Genomic DNA, 23261 nt, shown 5'->3' with positions numbered 1-23261 from the left:
ATTATGCTCTTAGGATAGATTGGTAGGAAAGGAATCATTGGGTCAAAAGATTCAGAATATCAGGCAATATTGCAAAGTGTTCGTACCCTTCTTCTCTGAGTGAATGACTAAGCAAGGCTGTCACATGAATACTGAAAGGACAGCCAATTTCTTTTTATCTTTTCTCTTTGATACTTTCTTTTGCCTGATAAAATCATGGTCCTAAGAGTGAGTTCTAAAGCCATAGAAGCTCATGGATCCACTAAGAGCTTTTTTTGGTTGTTTTTGGTCAGGAAAAAAATGAAATAAATAACAGTATTAGCAAGAAGGATGATGTTTTGCTGAAACCAAATAATATCTTACAACCCAAATATGGTGCCAGCTGCCCTGGTGGCAGATTTGAATGCAAACATGAGTACTTAGGGCTCTCAGTGGTGTTTGGATAGAAGGTGGTTGGTAACCCACGTATTCCATAATATGTTTATATTAGATTTTTAAGGACTATCATTAAAATGAAAATTTATCAATTTTAAAAAGTAAAAATTTCATGGACTCAAAAGATATATAAATGCGGACATTTGAAGAATGGATCCCTGTTAGAGGAAATGGTCTGTAGCAGATAATTGGTAGGGTCACCATAGGTATTGGTTTGCCCGGGACTGTCCCTTTATACCTGTTGTCCTGATACTGTAGGTCAATCCATATGAGTTTGCCATTTTTGTCAGTCAGAGAGAGTCAAATATCATCAATTTCATATATGTCAGCCTAATAATTATTAACAACATCCCCTTTCGCTCTCAAGAGACGTGTTAGATGCTAAATGGAATGCCCATCCAAAGGTAGTGAACATTTGCTACCCAAGGCAGCTTCCCTTCATCTGTTAACAGATGCTCGTTGTGTGGACAGTCATCGCTTTCACTTGCCTATCCACCTTCTTCAAACACCTCTCCTTACAGGGTGTAAAGCGAGACTTGCTTCTTACTCCAAAGTGCTTGTACTTGATTGGACGAGAAAAGGTCAAACAGGGCCCAGACAAAGGCCTTGTGAAGGAAGTGCTGAAGCGGAGAATCGAGATGGAGAGGATCTTATCCGTGTCCCTCAGGTGAGTGGCAAGTAGTGGGAGCAGGCATGTCCCATCTCCCCTCAACATCGCCATCGGCTATCCAAACGCAGCCCAGAGAAAGGCCCGGTCAAGCTCCCCAATTGTCAAAGTCATGATGAAGAGAACTGGATTTCCTCTCCTTCCCTAAGACCTGACCTTCATAGGTCTCAGGGATCCTGATATGACAGGAATGAAATACCAAGAAAAAGTTGCCTTCTGGTTAGCTCCTCTAATCAAGAGACACCCAGATCCTTTATTCCCATAAAAAGTGAGAAATAAACCTAGTATATGAAACAGAGTATAATTGCTCAAAATGAAGTGGGGGCCATGATGCAGGGACGGGCCCACCTCACCCATGTGGCTGACTTAACCCATTTCACCAGCAGAGGCCCAAGCAGAGGTGGCCATTAGGTCGTTAGTATTGCTCTTTAGTTGTTGTGACTTCTGATTGTCCTGGAAAAGAAGTTTCTTTGGACTCCTTAAGGTTCTTTCTGCCTATTTATATAAAGAAGGAGTACATATTTGTCTCCATAATCTGTAGCTCTTGAGTCATCGCCAAATGCTCCCTTCAACTCCAAGTTCGCAGGCAGAGGCCCTTGCTCCTTCTGTCAGCACTCTGGCTTTCTTTTGGCAGAGGGGCTTCTGTGTGTGTGTGTGGCGGGGAGACTTCTCTAAATCCTCCCATGCTAAAAACTCCCAGACTAAGTTTCCTCTAATAAGAGGAAATCCTCCCAGTCCACAGAAGGCTAAGAAAAGGGGAAGAGAGGCCCTTTTGAGCCCAGTAGCTTCCTCCTCGTGTTGCATCCCTAGGTCCTTCTGAAGTTACCACTGCCTCTGCCAGGGCAAACTCTGGGCTGCCATTGCATTACAGTGATGTTCTAGTTGCTTGTGGACATGTCATCCTGGAATGGGGACACCTCTAAACTCTTATTCCACACAAAAAACAAAACCACTGCTCCCAGGAGAAAACAGGGGTTTTGTGTGCTCAGGCGTTTGACCTACCAGGCTGGAAATTCTGGCTCCAGTGTGATAATCCAAAGCAGATTTCAAGTTAGATCCACTCTTGCCTGTGTCACTGTGGTTTCTGATTCTGTCTGTTCCCAATTTTCCTGATAAAAGGCCAGGTGGTGCAGTGAGGTTAAGTGTTTAAAATATTTCAGCTCAGGATGTGGTAAAACTTCTAAGCAGACGGGTCCCTCAGCAGCCTTTTGACAGCCCTCCCTCAGGTAGGTCTCCGAGCCATGGATTTCAAGGAAAAGCCCAGATGCGCTCTGGTTTTCAGGTCTTCCTGAGCACCCGGCTCACTGGCTGGGTCACAGCCTGAGCTGGGGAGCCTGCTAGCCACACTCTTCCTAGCAAGCTGGACTTTGAAACTGCCCTTGGTATTATAAGGAGCCCAACTGGAAGCTTCTCCCATGGGGAGAAGCCATACCTGGGCTCAGCTGGGTTAGCTGAAATGTGCTGTGTTCGCTTGATAATAGCTGTGGCTAAAAGCCAGCAACCTCAGCCCTGGAGCACATGTGCTCATTACTCTGAGAGTGATTATTATTCTTCCTATTATTATTGCCCAGGTCTGTCTTCAACCTTCACACCACTCAAGGAGTACTTGATAAATAATCATATCTACATGTGTATCACACACTTTGGCACTTAATATCTTGTTTCTCAATTCCTTGAGGCTTATCAAAGTGTGGGATATTCACACTCAAATTTTTTTCCTTCTTCTTTTTCTTTCTTTCTTGTGTGTGTGTATGTGTCTCTCACAGCCTCTGAGGATACAGTGTCTCATGGTAAAATCAACTTCTTTTTCTGCTTCCTCCAGCAGTCATAGTCTGGACATTTGCTTCCTAGTGGCCTTTCCTTATTAGAGGATGCAACCAATGAGGTACTTAGCCTGAAAGTTGTTATGGCTCTTTTTTTTGTTGTTTTTTTTCCTGGGAGAAAAAAAAAGAGCCTGAGTCATTTTAACTTGTGATCTCTGCATGTATGTTGCAATCGCTGAACCTCACTCTTACCAAGATTAATACTGTTCTCTCATTTCCTTCATCTGTTGGGTTAAGCCTGTAATCTAAGTCAAGTGAGGAATACAACCAGATGGGTGATGGTGTGTATAGACTCAAACCCAGAGTAGAGATTGATTGTGGTACCAGATCACCAGAGAGAGAGAGAGAGAGAGGTCTAAATATTTCAATAGTGGTATAGAGAAAGTATTTTACAGTTGACCTGATCTTCAGGGGAAAAGTTGTAACATGTTATGTGTGTTTTGAAGACTTTATGAGGCTTTCTTCCTGACTATTGGCTAGAATGTCCACCTAAAGGCTTCTTCTAGTTAAGACTGTCTGTCCCACAAGCTTGATCTTTCAGCCCATCTCTAACTCTTATAACTACTGTCAAAGCAAAATGGGCTCACAGCTCCCTATTCAAACAAACCAGCCATACAAAAACCATTAGGAGAAAATTTGGGAAATGTGAACATGACTAAATATTTGATACGAAGGATGTAGTGTTCATTTCTTCAGGTGTGATAATGGTATTGTGGTTACTTTTATCTTTTAGAGATACACACTGAAATATTTAAGGATAAGATCATATACTATTTATACTTGGCTCTAAAATAACCTAGTTTGTGTGTGGAAGTGGGAATGTAGATAAACATGATTGTCTGTGATTGATAGTTGTTGAAACCTTCCAACATGAGGAGGTTCATTCTGCTATCCAGTTTTTTTTATATATATTTGAAATTGTCCATAATAAAAAGTTTTTTCTAATCCTCCAGCAGACATCATATTTTTAGAAGTCTTTACCTTTTATAAACATACTGAAATATATGTAGTTGAATTATAATTGAAATGAAAAGAAATTTAACTTAGAAGAAGAAAAAAGTAGGATAGGCCCAATAGCTGAGAGAGATATGAAGACTACAGTTATTCAAAGGGACTCCAGGATAATTTGAACAGGAAAATTCCTTATCTAAACAAAAGTTAGACTGAAATACTGAGGCCTGCATTTCTGCCTTCTTTGGAGATTTCATGAGAAAATCAGGAAATGGCACACCAATATAAAGTTGAGATGTCAGATTTCCGAAGCTTAGGGTATCTGCTGACAGAAGCCCAAGCATCAGTTTTTGGAGGATCCTTTGAGAGCTGCCTCTTATCCAAATATTCACCTGGCCTCGCTCATATTTGGAAATCTCAGTTTGCTGGGAGGGTGGCCACAAGGTGTAATAGGCTATGTTCTTTGCTTTCCAGTTGTTAGGCAATGAGATTGGTGCCATAAAAATCTCATATTTGCAGTTCTCGCCAATGAAACTCCTAATAGCCCTTCTCATTCCAATAGCTGACCACCAGAGGCCTCAGACCAAAAGCTACGTGGCTGCCTGTCTGCGTCAGTACATTTTTCCAATTCTTATATGTAATGGGTAAAGCAACCTGTAAGAGGGAGCTTTAGACAGAGGCTCCAGCTCCCCTAGTCATGACATTCTTGCCTAGAATATTTCATCACCTATTTGCCCAAGGCTTCAGCAGTAAGAACAGCCTGCCTCACCACCTGCTTAGCCAACATGAAGCATTACTGAAACCTTGACTTGCTGCGGTCTTTGAGCTTTGGGAACCTGGAAATTGTTGACATTTTTTAACTGACCACCTACCTTGTGTTCAGCCTTGGGATTCAAAGGTGAATGAAACATAGTCACTGCCTCAAGGCTCTCCTTCCCATTCTGGAAGGGGGAGCAGACACTTGAGTAAACAGGTACCACACAGGTGACACAGGGTACACCTGGGGTACCAAAGATGGGCGTGAGCCTTTGCAGCTGGGGGGCAGGTGAAGTCACTCCTGGGAGTTCTGTGATGAGGCCTGACACAACCTTTATCTGAATTTCCTCAGAGAAATTAAGTATGAGCCCAAACTGGTGTCACTGGTTTCTCTGAGAGGTGGAATTCTAAGTAAGGTGTATTTTCTTCTTTATTTACCTCTCTGCTTTCCAGTCCATTAAAAGGAGCATGTATTTCATCATCAGGAAAACTTTTTATAAAGACTTACATAAAAGCAGGCCGGTCCTAGGAAATTGCCCTTTCAGCTTTTTACAAAAAACAACTTCTTTAAGAATTTACTCACTGTTTTGTAACTCACATTTTTGTGAAGAAGATACTGACTGGTTAAGTGAGTAAAACAAGATTTTCTAATGATGTCAGCAATACCACAAGAAACCACAAAGATGAGGGGATAAAAAACAAGTAGAAAGCCAGAGCAGGGACTAGACTAGTAAGGGATCTTTCAACACACAGTGCTAACATCTGTAAGGAATTGCAGCTTGTGCATATGAATAAGACGGGGGCAAGGTCCAAAGATAAGTCTGATTTCTTAGAATAAATAAATGGAAAAGCTTTGTGTCCAGATCTAGGAGCATGGGCTGAGAGGGGCGTGAGCTAAAACTCTGGCTTGGATGAAGATGCTTTCGCTGACTCTCATGCCTGGATCACGGAAGGGAAGGGCTTTTGAATTTGATGGTTGAAGTCAGAGTGTCCAAACAACCTCTCCTCGTTTCCAGACTCATGCTGATAATTGACCTTGAAGTTTTGGCCTGCTTGCTTTTTTTTTTCTTTATGGTAATGAAACTCATAATAAATCGAAGCACATTTTATTTCTCAAGGTTACTTGTGTTGGGCTCATTTAGCCCTGCCGAATAATCACTGTCCTGCCTAAAGTACAGCCAGGCAAACAGACACGTCCAGACCTGTCAAAGAGTGCTTTGAGTCAAGCCACCCATACAGGAATGTCATTCCTCACCCCACACACCAGAAGATGGTGCTCTCTGTTTTACTCTTTCCCCATTGTGTTCACTCCCTTCTGAATGCGGCAGTCTTATTCCTGGGCTCGGATGCTCGGACCTAATTTTATTAATTCCAAATGACTTGGGAGAGCTGTTTTGAGCAGCCTTTACATAAGTGCATTTGGAGTTTCAAATTGCTGTAATTGACATGATTAAGACAATGCCAGAATTTTCCTAGAAATAGGAAAATGGTAATAGCTTTGTGGCCTCAACCCTCTGAAGTATATGATTCTCAAACTTTAAGAAAAGGTTCCAATTCCTAGTTTGGAAAAGTTTGCGAACAAGGAGGTATAGTGGAGATTGTGAGCTGTCCTGCAATACTCATTCTTTCCTTTACATACGGATGGCTGGCAGCCTACTCAAAGACTACATTTCCCAGGCTTCCTTGCAGCTAGGTGCCACTCTGTGAGCAGAAGCGACTTGTACAGCTTCCTGGTCATACCTGTAAAGGGAAGGAGTAGGAGTAGATACCTGGCTCTTGGGCACGGTAGAACTATCATGGTGGCCCTTCGTGTTTCTTTTTGCACATGCTGTGGAGTGACAGATAAAAACATTATGTTGTTTTAACCTATTGTCAGCGTCTTCATCACAACAAAAAAACCTATATCCCAACTATCACACAAGAATGCGCAGGAAGCATGGTTGTGATGTAGGGATATTTGAAAACAAACTCTTGAGATGATAATAATAGTGACCATGTGCTCCATCCAACTGGCCATTATGTATCCAAAAATGACTGTACTGTGTTCTGACTTCGCATCCAAGAACTCTTCAGCATACGCATCTTCAATAAACATGTTGTGAGGGGCCTGCTCCCTTCCCTTGGTGATGGTATTTTGCTGCTAGTTTATTTCATTCCTCTCCTGTGGTTTGTTTATGTTGCTGTTCTGTGCCTTTGAATTCCAGCTGTGTTGCGGTCCTACCTTAAGCCTTTTTTCTTCTGTGGATGGATTACCAAGCTCCTTTCCTATAGGAAGACTGAAGGGATGAGGTTTCAGGGAGAGAGGCTGTGGCTACAGCTGCTGGCTCAGTCAGGTTCAGGTTCCTAGCTCCCTGACCCAGAGAGAGAAGGTTCCTGACAAGCCTGGGGGTGTCCACCAAGGCTCTCTCTGCCTGAGGAAAACCTCTGGTCCCGCGGACTGCCCACCCCAACCCTGTCATATTCATGGGGCTGAACAGAGAGACCACAGGAGTTGCAGTTTAAATGGACCAAAATCTACATGAAGAAGAATTCCTCATCTCAAAGTCTGCCTACACCCCAGTCCTCTATACTGGCCTCACTATCTGGCTTTGTCACGTCACAGTAATTCTACTGGGGCAGCGGTACCATGGGCCCTGAGAGCAGGGCAAAGCTCCTGTGTGATACAGCTCAGCCCTGGTTACTAAAAGAACCATGTCGTTGGTATTTCCTACACTTGGAGGGATTAAAATACAACCATGGTCAATTCATCAAAGCAGGTTCACTTATTTGGTTTTAATACCTGAAAAAACACACCATCTCTTATGAAATGTCATTCATTCTTTAGAGGATTGTCTTAGGTACCTATTTGGCAGTGGTGCTTGGAGGTAATTGTAAGTTTGTATATTGTGAAGACTTTGGGGTGGTGGCCTCCTTCACCTGAGCTCTCCACCTCACAGCTAGGGAATCAAGGTTGTCAATCAGATGCATGTTGTAGTTGCCACAAAGTCTAGCTGGGCCTAGAGATGGAGCTGTGTCTAATCACCCACACCCCAACTCCCACCCCAACCACCACTAAGCATTTTCCCCAGGACTGGGTTTGCCTCAGCCTCTTCCTTCCATTCACCCCTCCAGGCATGAGTTTCTCCCCAGCCCTCCCCTGTCCAAACATGCAGCTCTCATAAAGGTGTGTTTTTTCTCTGCCCCACGAAATTCATTAGCTGGAATGTGATGATGTGCTTGCTTGCTTTTTGCACATTAAGCAAGTTTGGCCTGGTGTGTCTCTGTACTGTGGGGTGTGTGTGTACATTCAACAGCACTGGGCATGCGCTCTAATCAGAGCACTAAATACCCAAAAGCTCCTAATAATGACTGCATATGAAGCCCAGGATGTTGGCTTCACTTTTGATAACTGAGCTTAAAATTCTTCAAATTAGGACTTATTATGACTGCTACAACCATATCATCAATTCTACTAACTTGGAACTTAAGTGGAATTGCTCATTTTCAGCCACATTCTGGAAAGACTGTAGAAACCTCGTATGGACTTAACAGGATTAAAAAAAATGAATGCAAAAAAATGGAATAAACAAAAGTGCAACTTTTATTGTCTTTTTAATCTCTTTGCAGTACTATGCAAGATGACATTTTTATTCTTCATGAGCAAGAGTATGACAGTTTGCTTGAATCCGTCTTCAAAACTGAATTCTTGAGCCTGTTAGCAAAGCGTTATGAGGAAAAAACCCAGAAGCAACTACCTCTGAAATTTAGCAATACGTAAGTTGGGACTAGGGCCCAAACTTCTGAGTAGAACTAGAGGGCGGGGCTTGATCTCGCCACTGGGGCCCAGGCTGAGAGGAGGAGAGAGGCCTGCAGAGTGGGGACGGGGTCTGACTGGCTCCAGTGGCTTCAGCAAAGCCCCCAGCCTTGGGTGACTCAGCTTCTTCCATGGCATCTCAGGGCTGCAGAAAACAGCCTGGATGGCTGTCACAGACGTTGAAAAGGTCACTTTTGCATTGTTGTGAAATAAGGACTTCAAATTGTATATTTTGTCATTTGGACAAAGGTCACCAAAGTAAGGCAGGGAAAGGCAGATTTTTGTATATCAGCAATAAAAGAATATTTAGCGGACAGAATGAGAAGTAAGACTAGAAGCTGAAGACAATGATTAGAGTGGGAGCTTAAGTTCCCAAAATCAATGCATAATAAAACCTACGGGGTTGGGGTGGGGGCATTCGGGGACTTGGGATGCAGATGGCCAACATCTCGTGTCTCAGCTCACCTTGCTTTGCTTTAGCAACATGGTCTCCTGGACCAGACACTCATATACTGTAGAGCTTCTGATTTCATATTTGCCAAGTGAGAGTTCCTTTTTTTCTTCTTAAATTTCCATCTATAACATGGGGATATCCTCCATCTCTTAGCGCTCACAAGAGTGAGACCAAAGTAAGACCTTAATTCCACAATGAGGGAAACTTTCCATGATTAATGCTACTGTGGTTGCAGTGAAATAGATACTGGTAGCTCAATGCAGTCATTACAGTTTTCCAAAGAACAGTTTGGCCATCGGTACTGGGGTAATTATTTTTGTCTGGGAATTTGTGATAAAGGAATAACTCAAAAAAAATAAATAAAAGGAAGACTATGAAGAGCCAAGCCACTCGATAGAATAATAGGCAGCTACTTAAAATTATGGTTTTTCTGATGACATGAAAAAGTATGTTAAAAAAGCAGAATATGGAACTGCATTAGGCAGGCATATAGGCAATAGGAAAAATAAAAACTGGCCTTGGAGTTGTGAGTAGACCTCCCTTCTATTTGGATTTTGGTTGCTAAGTGTTGTCTCTTTCTCTACCTGGGAAAGGGTAATGTTGGAGGAATAGAACTTAGTTATGGAGACATGGGCTATGTGTGTCTGGCATCTCTCAGTCTTCCACAAATACCGACCCAGGGGAATCTGAGAGACAACAGGACGACACACCACAGCACATGTGGCCTGGAAGTTGTCCCCTTTCTTTCTGTACCCCAGGCAGTCCCACCTGAGTGCACCTGCAGAGTGGCGTGGGTACCTGTAATGGGGTACCTCTTTCACCGACTGGTTTCTCACAGGTGTTGGGCCCCAAATGCTTCTGCATTGGTCAGTGGGCTCACCCTACCATCATGCCAAACCCATGCTGTCAGCCCCAGCCTCACGGCCCTGGGCTGGTTTAGGCTATGTGGCCTTGCCTTGTTTTTAGAGCACATTTGCCCAGCAGCAGAACTGCGTGTTGGATTCTGTGAGCCCCCTTTCTCACAGGTTCCTTCCGACTTGTTAATTCCAACAAATATGCTTGTCGCAGGCTTGAACTCAAGTTGAAAAAGGAGAACTGGGGTCCCTGGAGTGCAGGGGGCTCTCGGCAGGTGCAGTTCCACCAAGGCTTCGGTGACCTGGCCATCCTCAAGCCCAGTAACAAAGTGCTGCAGGTCAGCATCGGACCGGGGCTGCCTAAGAACTCCCGTAAGTGTTCTGTGGGCCCCACGGGTGGAACCACGCTGGGCTTCCGGGCTGCCCCTGCCTGGCTCTCCCTCACGCTGCCCTACTCCAGACTCACTTCTCACCAAATGCTCGTAATATGTGCACAGATCTGCAGGACAAAGAACCAGTACTCCTGCCGCTTCCTGTGGCTGCGGCTTTCTTCAGATTCAAACATTTTAGACAAAACCAACATCAAGGCAAATGGGCAGGTTAAACCTTTCTGAATGATTGAGTAACGTCTGGTTTAGTAACACCAGACGTTACTAAATATGTGTTTAATATTTAAACACAATATTAATTGTGTTTAAAACAAATCCATTTGTTGGCTTCAAATTTTCCAGCCCTTTCCAGTCAGATGTTCTCAACGATACAAAACTTATTCTTTCTGTCAATTTTAAAGAAATTGGCCTCATTTACCGGCTCCCTACCTGGTTTCACGATGTTCCTATGCGTCAAATCTAGCACCTCCTGCCTTCACTGGAGAGCATTCCCTTAGACGACACACATGCCCTAACTCATCCCACAGTCTCACTCCTTCACTGGCCTTTGATGCCTTTTCCATTTGTAAGTGACATTTATAAAATTATGTTTATAATGCATAGCATAGAGTAATCATATATGCTACGTATTTATATAATATAGATGTGTTTGTAAAACTTAGTCCATATGAATTGTCAATGAAGAGTATGGCAGATATAAAATAGGGCTTTATGAATTCTGTCTAGAAAGGTACACATTGGCGTGCACTGTAAATCACTAATACAGTACAGATCAATACAGGTGAACAGCCACTCAGAAAACGTTGGCGTATGTCTGTGTATCACTTGGTACTTGCAGACAACAGTACATTTAGGTGGGATTTTTGAAAAGACTTTTAAATAGAAGGATTCTTGACAGAGATGCAGGCAGGGTTGAGGGAACAAAGTGGGGACCAGGGACAAAGAGCAGTCGGACACCGTCATTGCCCCTGAGCCTGAAGCGGCAGAACGAGGAGAGAGTCGAGCTGAAGGATGCAGGCAGGAAGCAGCAGAATAGATGCCCCACCTTCTCTCCTGGCGTTCCAGTCTCCTACCAGTGCCTCCCACTGGCCAGACCCAGCTGGAATGCAGAGGCCTAGCAGCCCAGTTGACGGGGCCCATTGGGCTCAGACTCCAGGGCACAGAACATGGCAAAGGAAGCCGCTGATAACGAGCAATATGTGTGTGCACGATGTGCATAGGCCCCAAAGTGGAGCATTGTCTCATTTTCTAATACAGTGACATTGGCCCAGGACACCAAGACCCAGCTCCTTTGCTTTGTGCTGTTCATGCCTTGTCACTTCCTGCTCTTCTCTATTCTTCAGCTCTTCTCTTTATTGGGAATTCCCCCTGGACCCCTCTTCCAGCTGATTTAATCCTACCCTCCGTCATTTGAGAACTTGTTTACTGTTTTCTTGTTTACTGATTTCTTTTCCAATACATACATCTCTGCAAAGACCTCACCAGTGGCCCTGCTGTCTCAGCCCCAGTTCTGGCCCACAGTGATATGCCATTTAGCACCAGCTTGTTTTCTAATCCTTCATGTCTGTGTCCAGGTACAAGGCTGCTTCTGCCCTTCATGGTCTCTGTATTTAATCTGAAGACTGGAACACAAACTCTTGCATGAAAGACTCTTGACACAAGCAGGCATCCATTTAGTGCTGACATGTACTTCATGCCAATGGCTGTAATATGCAGCACTGGCGAGTTAGCTTCTGTGCTGTGTTTAAAACATGAGGACAAATATTAAAATGTCACATCTGTCTCTTTTGAAAGGCTACAAAATTAGAAACACCTTTGTAGGATTATTTATGCCTCCTTTTAAAGCGATTGTCTCTAACCTTTCAAAGCCATGTCTTCATCAACACATCCTCCAGCCCTTCCCATCCAATAGCTCCCTCAAATATCCCTTCTCCACTGCAACTAGCCTCCTGCCGATCTGACTGAGACCTGGATTCCAACATCTCACAAGTTTTCCATAAGCCAAAAACCATCAGGAGCCATAAAACCAACCAGTAGTGTTGATTGTAACTTTGTCTTGCTTGTTTATTTCAGGTCCTACCAGAAGGAACACCACTCAGAACAGAGGTTATTCTGGGACTCACAATGCCAACTACCCAATGAGAGCTGCCCCTCCCCCACCAGGTAAGCCAAGCCCAGGCCCATAGACTGGGACCACTACCCTGGACCCAGAACTTGTAAAATTATTTGGAAAGAAACCCATTAGCAAATAAATGTACACATATCTGCCAACCAGGAGCTGTTTCAGTGCCAGATGTACTCCTACCAACACAATGGCACTACTTGTGACCCTGAAATTCAGGGAAAGTATGAGCTGGTAGTAAGACTGAACTGTGGCTGAGTTAACGACCTGGATTTCATTACCCAGCAATATTACTCCCTGAGGAAAGGCTTCCTCCCTCGGTAAGAGAAAAAGGGCTTCCTTGTCCTTGACAACCTGAATGTCGTCAGTTATAGGATGATGTCTTTATGGAAATAGAAGTTTGCCAGGTATAATCCCACCACCATTACCCAGCTCCACCCAAATACCATGACAGTATTTTGCAGCTAGTTTACAGCTTAATGAATAAGCAGAAATGTTTTATTCTTAATCAGATAGGCTCTAAGAGAACTGCTCCAAAAAATAAAACAATATCTGAAAGAATTACAAAATTGATACAAAAAATGTTTAGATCTTATGTTTCGTATTTTTTTTATGATAAAAGTATAACATGTGGTCAATAAACTCTAAACCCAAATAAATGTAAGACTTTTTGCTCTTAAAAATCTGTGTAGTGTTTGAAGAGCACTCTCAACATTTATGAAATGTTTTTCCATCACTCACAAAATTCAGTTAATAAAAACTGTCCCCAGAAGGTTTGATGTTAATAAGTTTAGCATTCTAAGCCTAAGAGGATCGTCTTGACTCAGATCATCCCAGACAAGATGCAGCAGTGTCTGAGATAAGCAATAAAAAGCATTTCTTTTGTCTCCTGCTGGAACCTTACAGTTGTATGCTAACGTATGGACATCTCTGTCTAGCAGTGAGAAACCAATTCTGATCTTTTTTGGCATCCCCATCCTTCCTGGCCCAGGCATCTCTCCTCCCCTCTGCCTTTATCCTTGAGGAAAATCCAAGCACAAAGTAACCTAAGAGCACCAGTGTAGTATCATAAGCACCATAACAGTAGTTACTGTTATGTGCCAGTCCCCATGCAAAATTCTGGCCCAGACCACCTGGAAAAGCTCATTTGCATCTGTTAGGCTGGCCAAAGTCACCTCACACCAAATCCCTGACCTTCAACATGGTTCCCAACCTCTCTACTTGACAGATTCTTCATCAGTAAAATGAGGCAATTAGACCCAAACCCCTTAGAACAGCACTTTTCTCACTATCTGTGGTGAAGGACATGGGTTATTGTTATTGTTTTTTCCTTAATTTTCAATCCATCACAAACCATACTTTGGTCAGATATAATAAAATTACTAGAAGAAAGGAATTTTAAATGCATTCAAAATATAAGCCAAAATTTCTTATTAGATTCAACAAATATGAAATATGTCTTTGAAACTGCTATGAATATTTCTAAATGCTTACTCTTAATTTCTGAACTTCTGGCGAGTGGGTGGGTGAGGAACAGCATGGCGCAGCCCATCTCTGGACCCCCCTTTGAGCATCATGGCCCTAGAGGTCATCCCGCTGTGCATTCCCCTCTCCTGTCCTTGGCACCCTTGGCAGCAATTGGGTTTCACCAAGCTCCTTGTTTCTTTAATGAGGAAATTGACACTCTGAAAGGTAATACATTTTGCTCAAGGTCAATGTAGCTATCACAGGCAGAGACAAAACTGAACCCCCTAGTCCCTCTTATAAACTAAGGTCACCCTCCTGGTACCAAAGAGTTCCTCTCTTAATTCAGTTGGAAGAGGTTTTATGGTGGGTTCCCCAAAGTGTGCCTTGAGGAGTCTTCTTCTTCACTGTTGCTCTGACCTGTCCCTGGGAGGAGAGAGAAAGGGTTCTTCATACATAGCATGAGATGATAATGCCCTGTCCAGTCAAGGCCCATGCTTTGGAGCCCATAACCATCACCCATTACTTACCAGGTACTGTGACCTTGACTAGGACAGTTTTTTGCCTAAGAGAGCTTGCTCTATCTGGATTGATCACACCAGCGGCCACATTTTCCTTGCCTGCATAGAGTGCTCCCTCCATCTCTCACAACAGGTTCCTGCAGAGGGCACCCAAGACTGACCCTTTGAAAATGGGTGTTCAGCTGTTTAAACAGCTGCCTGCCAGCCCTGTGGAATCGTAACCTCATAATTTTTCTTAGACCCAAGAGTATGCCTGCCAGCTAGTTTCAAGCTTACCTCTCCTTGACTGTGGGCTATGAAACCCTGAACAGCTGGTGATTCAAATTCAACAAGTATGTGTGAGTGTCTGCCATGTTCTAGGCACTCACTGGGCAGTTTACATGTATTAGCTCAATTCCTCACAATATATTAGCAATTGAACCCTCCACTTTTTTAGATGGGGAAACTGAGGCCTGGACAAGTTAAGTAAGTTGTTCTTGGTTAATAGATGCAAGAAATTTGGAGATCCTTTTAGCAAAGGATCATAAAATTTAAGCTTTGTTTCTCTTCTTTTCCTCTCTAGGATACCATCAGAATGGAGTCATCAAAAACCAGTTTGTGCCACATCCCCACGCTCCTGGAAACCAGAGGTCAAATCAGAAAAGCCTGTACACCTCCATGGCCCGTCCGCCCTTGCCACGACAACAGTCTACTGGCTCAGACCGAGTGTCACAGACGCCGGAGAGCTTGGATTTCCTCAAGGTCCCAGACCAGGGTGCTGCAGGGTAAGATTCCCACCACCCATGAGTGAAGCCAGTGACCTCTGTCTCCTTCAGTCACACCAAGGTTCAAGGGTTTCCTTGGGCTGTCTATGCATGATTTTGAAATCCGGTTTTCCACCCACATGTTGTAATCCAAGACCGAAGGCCATGAGGCCCTTGGTTGGCATTTCTAAAAGTATGGCCACGTTGATAGCACACGGCTTGTTCTCCAGAGCAGGCTTATCTTTGAAGCTTCAGGAGAGAGGTCCCCTTTGGCACTGAGATTCGATTACTCAGTGACCATCTTTGCTCTTTGGCGTGGTTGAAGAATAACGGCGTTTTTTATTTATGTCTGTACCTGCAGTTACATGAATACCATATAGCTCAAAGAGTCATTGGAAACATTGAGAATAACATCCCAGCATTCTATGGGATGTAGACATTTGTTTATGAATGTAAAACTCTAAGGCTTTAAAATGAGAGCCTTTCTGCCTTTCTAGAACAGAAAATGAAGAGTAGTAAAAAGAAATCCAGGCTTTTTAGCTGGAGGAAGCGAGGATTCCTGGAACTCCGTAGATATTCAAAGAGTTATCAGTGTGAAAAGGGGGTTGGATGTGTCCTGTATAGTCACCAGGTATATAACTAGGGACAACTTTAAGACAAGTGAGTGAACTCTGCCAGGAGATAGATTTTGTCACCAGTAAATAAAACATTCTAGTAGCCCCAAAATGAACTGCCCTAGGATGTAAGGAGCACCTTGTCCCTGAAAGTATTCAGGCATAGGGTGGGTGGAAATCACCAGGCGGGAACTTACAGTTAAGTACTACAGTTGTTAAATATCAGGGAAGGATGATAGTCTTATTTCATCCTCTATTACTTGTCTAACATTAGACCTGCTGCTTGTCTTCTCTGAGCCTCATTTTCCTCATGTGTACACAGACGTGATACCACCAAGCTTGCATGGTTGTTGGGAGGACTAGAAATTATACTTAAAATACCTACCATGGTACTAGGCATGTAGGAGCTACTCAGTCAACTTGATGACGATGATGGTGGTGATGGTGATTGATGAGACAACCAATTATCTTGTGGTTGAACTAGTGACCTTTAAGGACTCTTCCAACTCTGCATGATTCTGTGTTGGCGTAGTTCTTACTGCTGAACCTGATAATGGGCCTGCTCCAGCTCATGCTTGCCTCTTCCTTCATGCCTTCCTCCATTTTTCATTTTCTCCATGTCTCTAGAATGATGAGGAACTTTCAGATGTGATCAGGAAACTTGTATACAAAACAGAGCAGTGCTGGAAGAAAAACAACTGCTCCTTCCCCTGAATGGGCAGCCACCCATGCCCCAATATGAGATGTTTTCCTTCTTGTCACCTTTCTTCTGAAGAGCACAAAGCTCTTAAGAGCTTTACCATGTTCTCTCTTGGTGTTCCTTTTCCCCTGGCAAGTCTTAACTTTGGTCTACAGATATGGAAGCACCTTAGTTTTATACAGATGGCCATCAGTAGAGTGGATCCCACCCTTTGTTAGATCTCTCTCTCTCTCTCTCTCTCTCTCTCTCTCTCTCTCTCTCTCTCTCTCTCTCTCCCTGCCTCCCCCCACTCTTGTGTAAGTAGCTATATTCCCAGTTCTAACGATCATGGTTTACCTGATTGGCTTGGTCTAAAGCAATAGTTCTCAAACTTGAATGTACACCAGAGTGCCTGGAGAACTTACTGGCCCACATTTAGGGTTTGAGATTCAATAGGCCTGGGGTGGGACCCAAGGATTTACATTTCTTACAAGTTCCCAGATGCTGCTGCTGATCCAGGGACCACATTTTAAAAACCACTAGTCTACAGTCTGATTGATACGGCCAAGGAAGGTTCTGTGTAAAGGTGAATTGAAAGGGTAATGTTAAAGCAACAGGATTTTTACTCCATAACCCAGACCTGTACTATTCAGATGGTTGGGCATCACTAAAACAACCCTTCCTGGGCCCAGTTGAATGTCCCAAAGTAGACAGGGGATTAAAATCAATCAACAAAATATACCAAATCTCTTAGCTCTGTCTGCTAGCTTCTTACTTGCTTTGGTTTTGGCAAGCAAAATCATCTTTCCAGCCCGCTTTGCAAGTTACAGACTTGCACACCAGCCAGCTGGGAGCCTCTGTCAGCCAAAAGCAAGCAATTTAGGAACATTGTGTCTTAACCGAGGCTGCTCCCTTCCAGCCCTCAGCTCTGTAGTTCCCTATTTAAATCTTATCACACTCTTTGCCACCTCCAGGTGTAAAGATCAGGTATACATGATGCTCTCTTGGTGATGGCTGTGAGGCTGGAAGGAGAAGACACCTTCACAGTATCTACTAGACAGTACGTGTGTGTAAAACTCATAATCTTATTATGCACATGGAGTGCGGTAGCTATAAGAATCTCCACCAGTCTCCTCATTGTACACTTAAATCTGTTGTGGTGCAAACATTCCTTAAGAAATTGTACTCTGGTCAGAGGGCCAAGCTTTTTCTTAGTATTTATACTCTAAAGCACATAAAAGTAAAAATGAAAACAATTTCTAATGTTGCCAGGGACCTTAGACATGTATTTCAAAAGCCTCATGGTTACCTGCATGTAACAGCTCCTCTGTGCCAAGAACACATGAATTGCATTTTTCCACAGAAGGGTGTTGCAGCCAGCAGCGAGCGTTGGGATCCCAAGCTTGTGCCTTTTCACAAGCATGAGAATTCCTATATACATCACAGTTCCAAACAGTGATCTCGAATGTGCCAATCCAGATCAACAAGATTTCCACAGTCTTTCCTTTGACTTTCACACCCTTGGGTTTGTCTTTCCTTCCCGTCCGTCCCCCCCACCCATGCTCTTTTCTTTATAGACATATTTATCATAAGCAGTCATTTCTTTTGGATCGTGTAATGTGGATAAATCGAATGGTGTAATTAGCACCTCAAGTTAATTCAGGAAAGTCTTTGTCAGTTTATTTTAGGTTCAGTCAAGTTTTTTTTGGAGAGAGCATGAAGTCTTCACTAAATTATTTACCCTCCCAACTGGATTCTTTCCCCTTGCCTTGCCGCGTGTGTGAAATGGTAGCTGTTCTTGCTGTCGTCGTCATTGTTACCGTCATACAAGAAAACCGAGAGATGTAGTGGGGTCATGATCTTGTCTGCCCTTAGCATACCTTTTGAAAAACCTGCTTCAGGTTAAAGATCTTTCCTGATTCTCAGGGAAAGAGAACAGGTTAAGCTAGAATCAAATAAGCACTTCCTCATTGGCCTTTGTTCTGACTTCACAGGAACACTTGATGTGCCCATCAAGTGTGCTTTATATTTTCCCTCCTATCACCAAGATGTACAGAATCTACCTCCACTTCATTACTGGAAGTAGTAAAACCCCGACTGGAAATGTCTTTTGTGTTGGCCTTTTCAATCCTGTGGTCTATTTCATGGGAGGACAACTTCAGGAAATTTCGAGATACTCCAGAGATTAATCCAACAAGACGTTGGAGAAACAGGAAAAAAATTGAAAGTGCTCCATGGTAGGGCTGCTGGCCATGCCACAAAGGCGGGATCGATAGAAAAATGTAAATGCTGCCTGTGTGCCTCTTGACAAGATTCTCCTAATGGAGTCATATTTTCAAGGGGCTTAAAATTTCCAACAAGTGTCCAATAGCAATATTTCTCCACCCCTAATCTGCAGGCGCAGGAGCCGTACCCTGGCCCAGGCAGACACGGAGCTTAGGAATTCCTGGCATCCATTCCCTCACTTCCAGTAATGTTTATAGATTCAACCTTTTGGAACAGAGCATATTTTAAAGAGCCAATGAAATAAAATGCCATTATCTTCCTTCTTAGAATTTCAAGGCATAAATTTCACATCTGCAGAACAAAGAAGTGATATCTGAAAGCTGCATTCCAGCTGACCTTGGCATAGAGCAGGTATACCCTGCTGCCCCAGAGGTGTGGGGGCTGCAGTGACGTGTACAAAAGGTGGCATGACGTGTGCAGCTAGCGCACGGTTCCCTGTCACAGAGACTGGGTGTGAGTCCCAGGCCACGTGTTTGTTCCTTCCTTGATTCATTCATCGACTATTTACTGGGCCACATGCTGGCATGTGAATCGCTGCACTAATTACCAGCTGTGCTGCCTCATGTCTGTCGCTTTATCTTTCTACCCCTTGGTGTCCTCACTTGTGTAATAGGGCTAATAGTATAATTTTAAAGCCCCATTCCTCAGGGTTTCTTGAAGATGAATAAGGGCTTTGCTTTGTAAACTGTAAGACACGATGCAACTTGAAAGTTGATTTGTATTTGTTTTATTATTGTTATGCATGTGCTTTGGTCTTGCAGGGAAACATTAATGTTCCACCAGGATTGAAAAGTGGGTGTCCTCTGGCCCAATGGCTTCCCTGTCATGCACTCCAATCTCTGACATGCAGAGCCCTAGACTCCGTGAGGGTCTAAGCTTGGGGCGTTGCTGGCTTTAACGGGGATGGACAGCCTACAGAAGCCAAGACGAGAGGACTGGTCAGGGAGGACTTCTCCCACCGCACATACGCCATATCACACACATGTAAATGCTATGCTGCTCTGTGTGGGCACAAAGCAATGGCATAACAGAGAACTGTGAGGTAATACTGCAACAGACCCTAGCTGCATGTGGACGATGTAAGTCTGGCCCAAAACTCCGTCTCCCGCTGTACTATTCCAGCCTTTGTCTAGTTAAACATCCTCTGCTCCGGTCACCATAACAACTCATCCCCTAGAAAGTTCTGAGCAGGCGTTCCCAGGAGAGAACGAGCAAACAAACCCTCACTTTAGAGAGCTTTGTTGTCATTTGATGTCATTTGGGGTTTTGTTTTCTTGTGGGCCTTTGGCATCTTGTGAGATTGGGCAGCTGTCCATGAGGGCCCACATGTCGGCTGGCAGCCCGATGTCTCAGGGCAAAGGCACCACTTGGTCTCCCCCCATCATGAAACAGGATTTCTCCAGCAGTGCAGGTTTTCACAAAGCAACATAGACGTAACGTGCTTCATCACTCAGGAAACTTTGTGGTGTGGGTTATAATGTGTTTGCATTAGAGGTCTAATGCCCTACTCATAAAAAGACCTGCTGTAAAAGCAAATTGCTGTAGCTCAGCTCCTTTGTGTATTTGTTTTCTTAATGGGCAATAGACACACGAAGTGGTAAGTGTGCACAAATTACCCCGAAATCATGGGTCAAGTAGTTATAGGAAAACTAAATTACACTGTGCCACAGCTACATATAATGAAACGTTGGATTTGCTCAATGATGCAGAGGTTTATAACTACATACTACTAGATAAAAAGTGAACTTTTGTTATTGAAATGACAGCAGCAAAAATAATTGTGTTGTTATGAGTCTGAAATCCTTGCTCCAACTCCCATTGTCCCAACGAAATCATTGTTTTTATAACACAATTTTCAATCACGTCAGGTTTATTAGGAATGCAAATATCATAAAATCCCAGCGGCACCAAAATTATCTAACTCCCGCATATCCATTACGAAACAAATCTAAGCTGTGTTGCTTTTTATCACTTCTGGAGCTGTCACGAGGGCTGCGTGGGGACAGTGGCATGCTGGTGAACAGCTGGTTAAAAAATCCTGAGCTGTAACACTTACCAGTTGTTACTCTTGCTATGGCCAATTTCATCTGCCAGCATGACCACCACTGGTCTCAGGGTTAGCAAGAGAGGCACAATCACACTCCGTTATGGAGGTTGCCACCATATGTAAGCAACGGACATTAATAACCAGGAGCATCGATGGATTACAATAGTAAAATAATTAGGAAGGGTTGAGTTATGGGTATTTATTGCCTTTGCTTTTGATATAATTTATTCAATGGTAATCATATTCAATTTAATCTTTAACAATGACTGTTTAACAACTGACCCACACAATTCCTGAAAGCATAACAACTTGCTCATCAGGGTCTGTTCTGAGCCAGCTCCAGCGCCCTTGGTGCAAGGATCTTGTTTGCTGTGTAAGAAAGACTGAATCCCTTCTTCACTTCATTGACCAGTCAGTTCTGGGCTGTGGATAGAGAGCTCCTGGCACCTAAAAGACCTCATTAATCAGCCCCTGGCAGCTTGCAGAAAGCCGTTCTCTCTCATTGATTACACAGGATCGCCACCTAGTGATGCAAAGGAGATTATCTGGGTTTAGGGCAAGCCCGTCTGATTTAGAGCCTGGGAACTGGCTGTTCTTGCCCCCCCCCCCCGCCGTTTTCTATGGTGGTTTCCAGATTCTATGATGTGATGAAACGTAGAGACAGTGATCACTTCCTGGGCACAGACTTCCTGTGTCCTGTGGTACCTCTGACAGTATAGAGATTTTGTTGGGAGCACTCTGTAAAGCTCTCTTAGAATTAGAAAAAGGACCAGGGCCATTGCCTGAATCCCTGTTTTTTAACAGAGAAAGACACTGATCCCTAAAGAGGTACATTGATTTCCCCTAAGTCATTTGCCAGCGGGTGGCAAAGCTGGGCCTCAAACCCAGTGCACTGACTCTTAAGCCAGTGTCTCTTCTGCTGCAGACAGTCATCCCCGCAGAACAGCCGGACTGAGGTCACATGGTGTTCCTGAGCCTAGTGAGCACAGACAGGTGAGGCCCCACCCCCGTGGTGCCTGCTGTCCTAATAGGGCATCATTCAATAGTGAAACAAGTCCCTGTACCATTACATGGATCCTCTGCTCTGAGCAGGCGTAGGCTACCAGAGAACATGATTAGCAGCACAGGTTGGAGGGTGGGGACAGGCCAGGGGAGCATGGCCAGACCAAGGGACCAGGAAAGTCAGGACCAGGAAAGGCTGGAGTTCTGGGAACCTTATGCATATGCCATCATGCCCTCCGATGATGAAACCAGAAGGAAATCCCAGCACCCAGCCTTCATCATTATAAGGTTAAATGAAGCAACACCTGTGAAAATGCCTAGCACGGTGCCTTACCCAGAGCAGGCAGAGCCCGGGCGGGTTTACCTGTATTTCATACAGCTGTAGGCAGGGGTTCCCAGATGACATGCACCTGTTGACACTCACAAGAATAATGGAGACGTGCTCGGATGTGAGCATGAGGCAGGAGTTATCACAGAAAAGGAGGACTTTGCTGGAGCTGGCTCTCCTTGGGAAGATGCTGCCTTAACTGGAGCTGTTGTACCTCTTCCTGGTCACAGAGGACATCTAAACAGGAAAGAGCCAGACCATGGTGACCTCAGGGCTGCTTAAGCATACCTTTTCCCAGTGCAAAATGCAGAGCTATTCTCTGCCTCCACGTCCATTTCCCATCAAACACAGTCTCCCAGTCCACACTCGTCCCCAGCCACAGCACCCACCTCAAAGCTGCCTGACTCTCCCTCCTCCCTACTGTGGAGTGCTTCGAACCCCATGCAGCCAGCTGATAAATGTCCAGGTGGCTTTACAGTGCCCGCATGATAGCAGTTGTCCAGGTCCAGGGATAATCAAACTGACTGTTGCCCAGGGACGCAAATTCCCCAGTAATCCCTGAGGTTCTACTTTGATTGGTTTCACTTTGCCTTTCCTGAAGAAGCAGGCTCTGATCAAAGACCATGCAATGGCTGTGTTCACACAGGTGCCTCAGCAGTCGTCGCCACGTCCATCCTCCCCCCTCCTCTGCCCGGTTCCCTGACACCCAATGGTTGCTTGTGTACAGGCTGGCCACAGTCACTCGGTATCAGCAATGCACTGCAAAGCCCAAAGGGGCTCGTGAAATTCACTTGTTTTGGTTTTTTTTTTAAAAAAAAAAAACAGCTTTTTTGAGATATAAAAGAAATCAACTCTAAATGAAAGTACAATTCCACAGTTTTTGGTATAGTCACAGAGTTGTGCAACCATCATCATAATCTAATTGAGGAACATTTTCATCATCCCAGAAAGAAACCTATCCATTAGCTGTCGTTTTCCCAGCCCCCAGCCCCAGCCTTAGGCAACCACACTAATTTACCTGCTATCAATGTAGATTAGCCTTTTCTGGACATTTCATATAAATAGAATCATCCTTCTTTTGTTAAATTTACTTCTAAGTATTAAATTCTTTTTTATGTCTTGTAAGTGGAATGGTTTTCTCAGTTTCATTTTTGGATTGTTCACTGCGAATACATAGAGATGTAGCTGATTTTTATATATTGATCTTGTATTCTGTAGTCTTGCTGAACTTGTTGTTTTTTTAAGATTTTTTATTGGGGAATTGGGGGATGGGAACAGCGCTGGGGAATTGGCGGAAGGGGAACAGACAAGTTGCTGTCCTTTTGTTCTTCAGTCTAGTTGTGGAGGACGTTGC

The 23261-nt window shown here is 44.0% G+C and overlaps 1 protein-coding gene across 1 annotated transcript in view; it reads left to right on the top strand.

Annotated features, from left to right (window-relative positions):
* The window catches only part of MYO1E (myosin IE), a 218532-nt gene that overhangs the window by 185471 nt on the left and 9800 nt on the right, over positions 1 to 23261 (top strand). Inside the window, exons 23-27 of the mRNA XM_019657546.1 lie at positions 936 to 1081; positions 8218 to 8364; positions 9927 to 10084; positions 12175 to 12264; positions 14771 to 14972. Of these exons, the coding sequence (XP_019513091.1) occupies positions 936 to 1081; positions 8218 to 8364; positions 9927 to 10084; positions 12175 to 12264; positions 14771 to 14972 (743 nt within the window). The remainder of the gene's footprint in view (positions 1 to 935; positions 1082 to 8217; positions 8365 to 9926; positions 10085 to 12174; positions 12265 to 14770; positions 14973 to 23261) is intronic.

The sequence above is a fragment of the Hipposideros armiger genome, unplaced genomic scaffold (genome assembly GCF_001890085.2).
Source record: "Hipposideros armiger isolate ML-2016 unplaced genomic scaffold, ASM189008v1 scaffold_276, whole genome shotgun sequence".
Taxonomy (NCBI): Eukaryota; Metazoa; Chordata; class Mammalia; order Chiroptera; family Hipposideridae; genus Hipposideros; species Hipposideros armiger.
The sequence above is the reverse complement of the archived record's forward strand: the minus strand, read 5'-3'. Positions and strand labels throughout refer to the sequence as shown.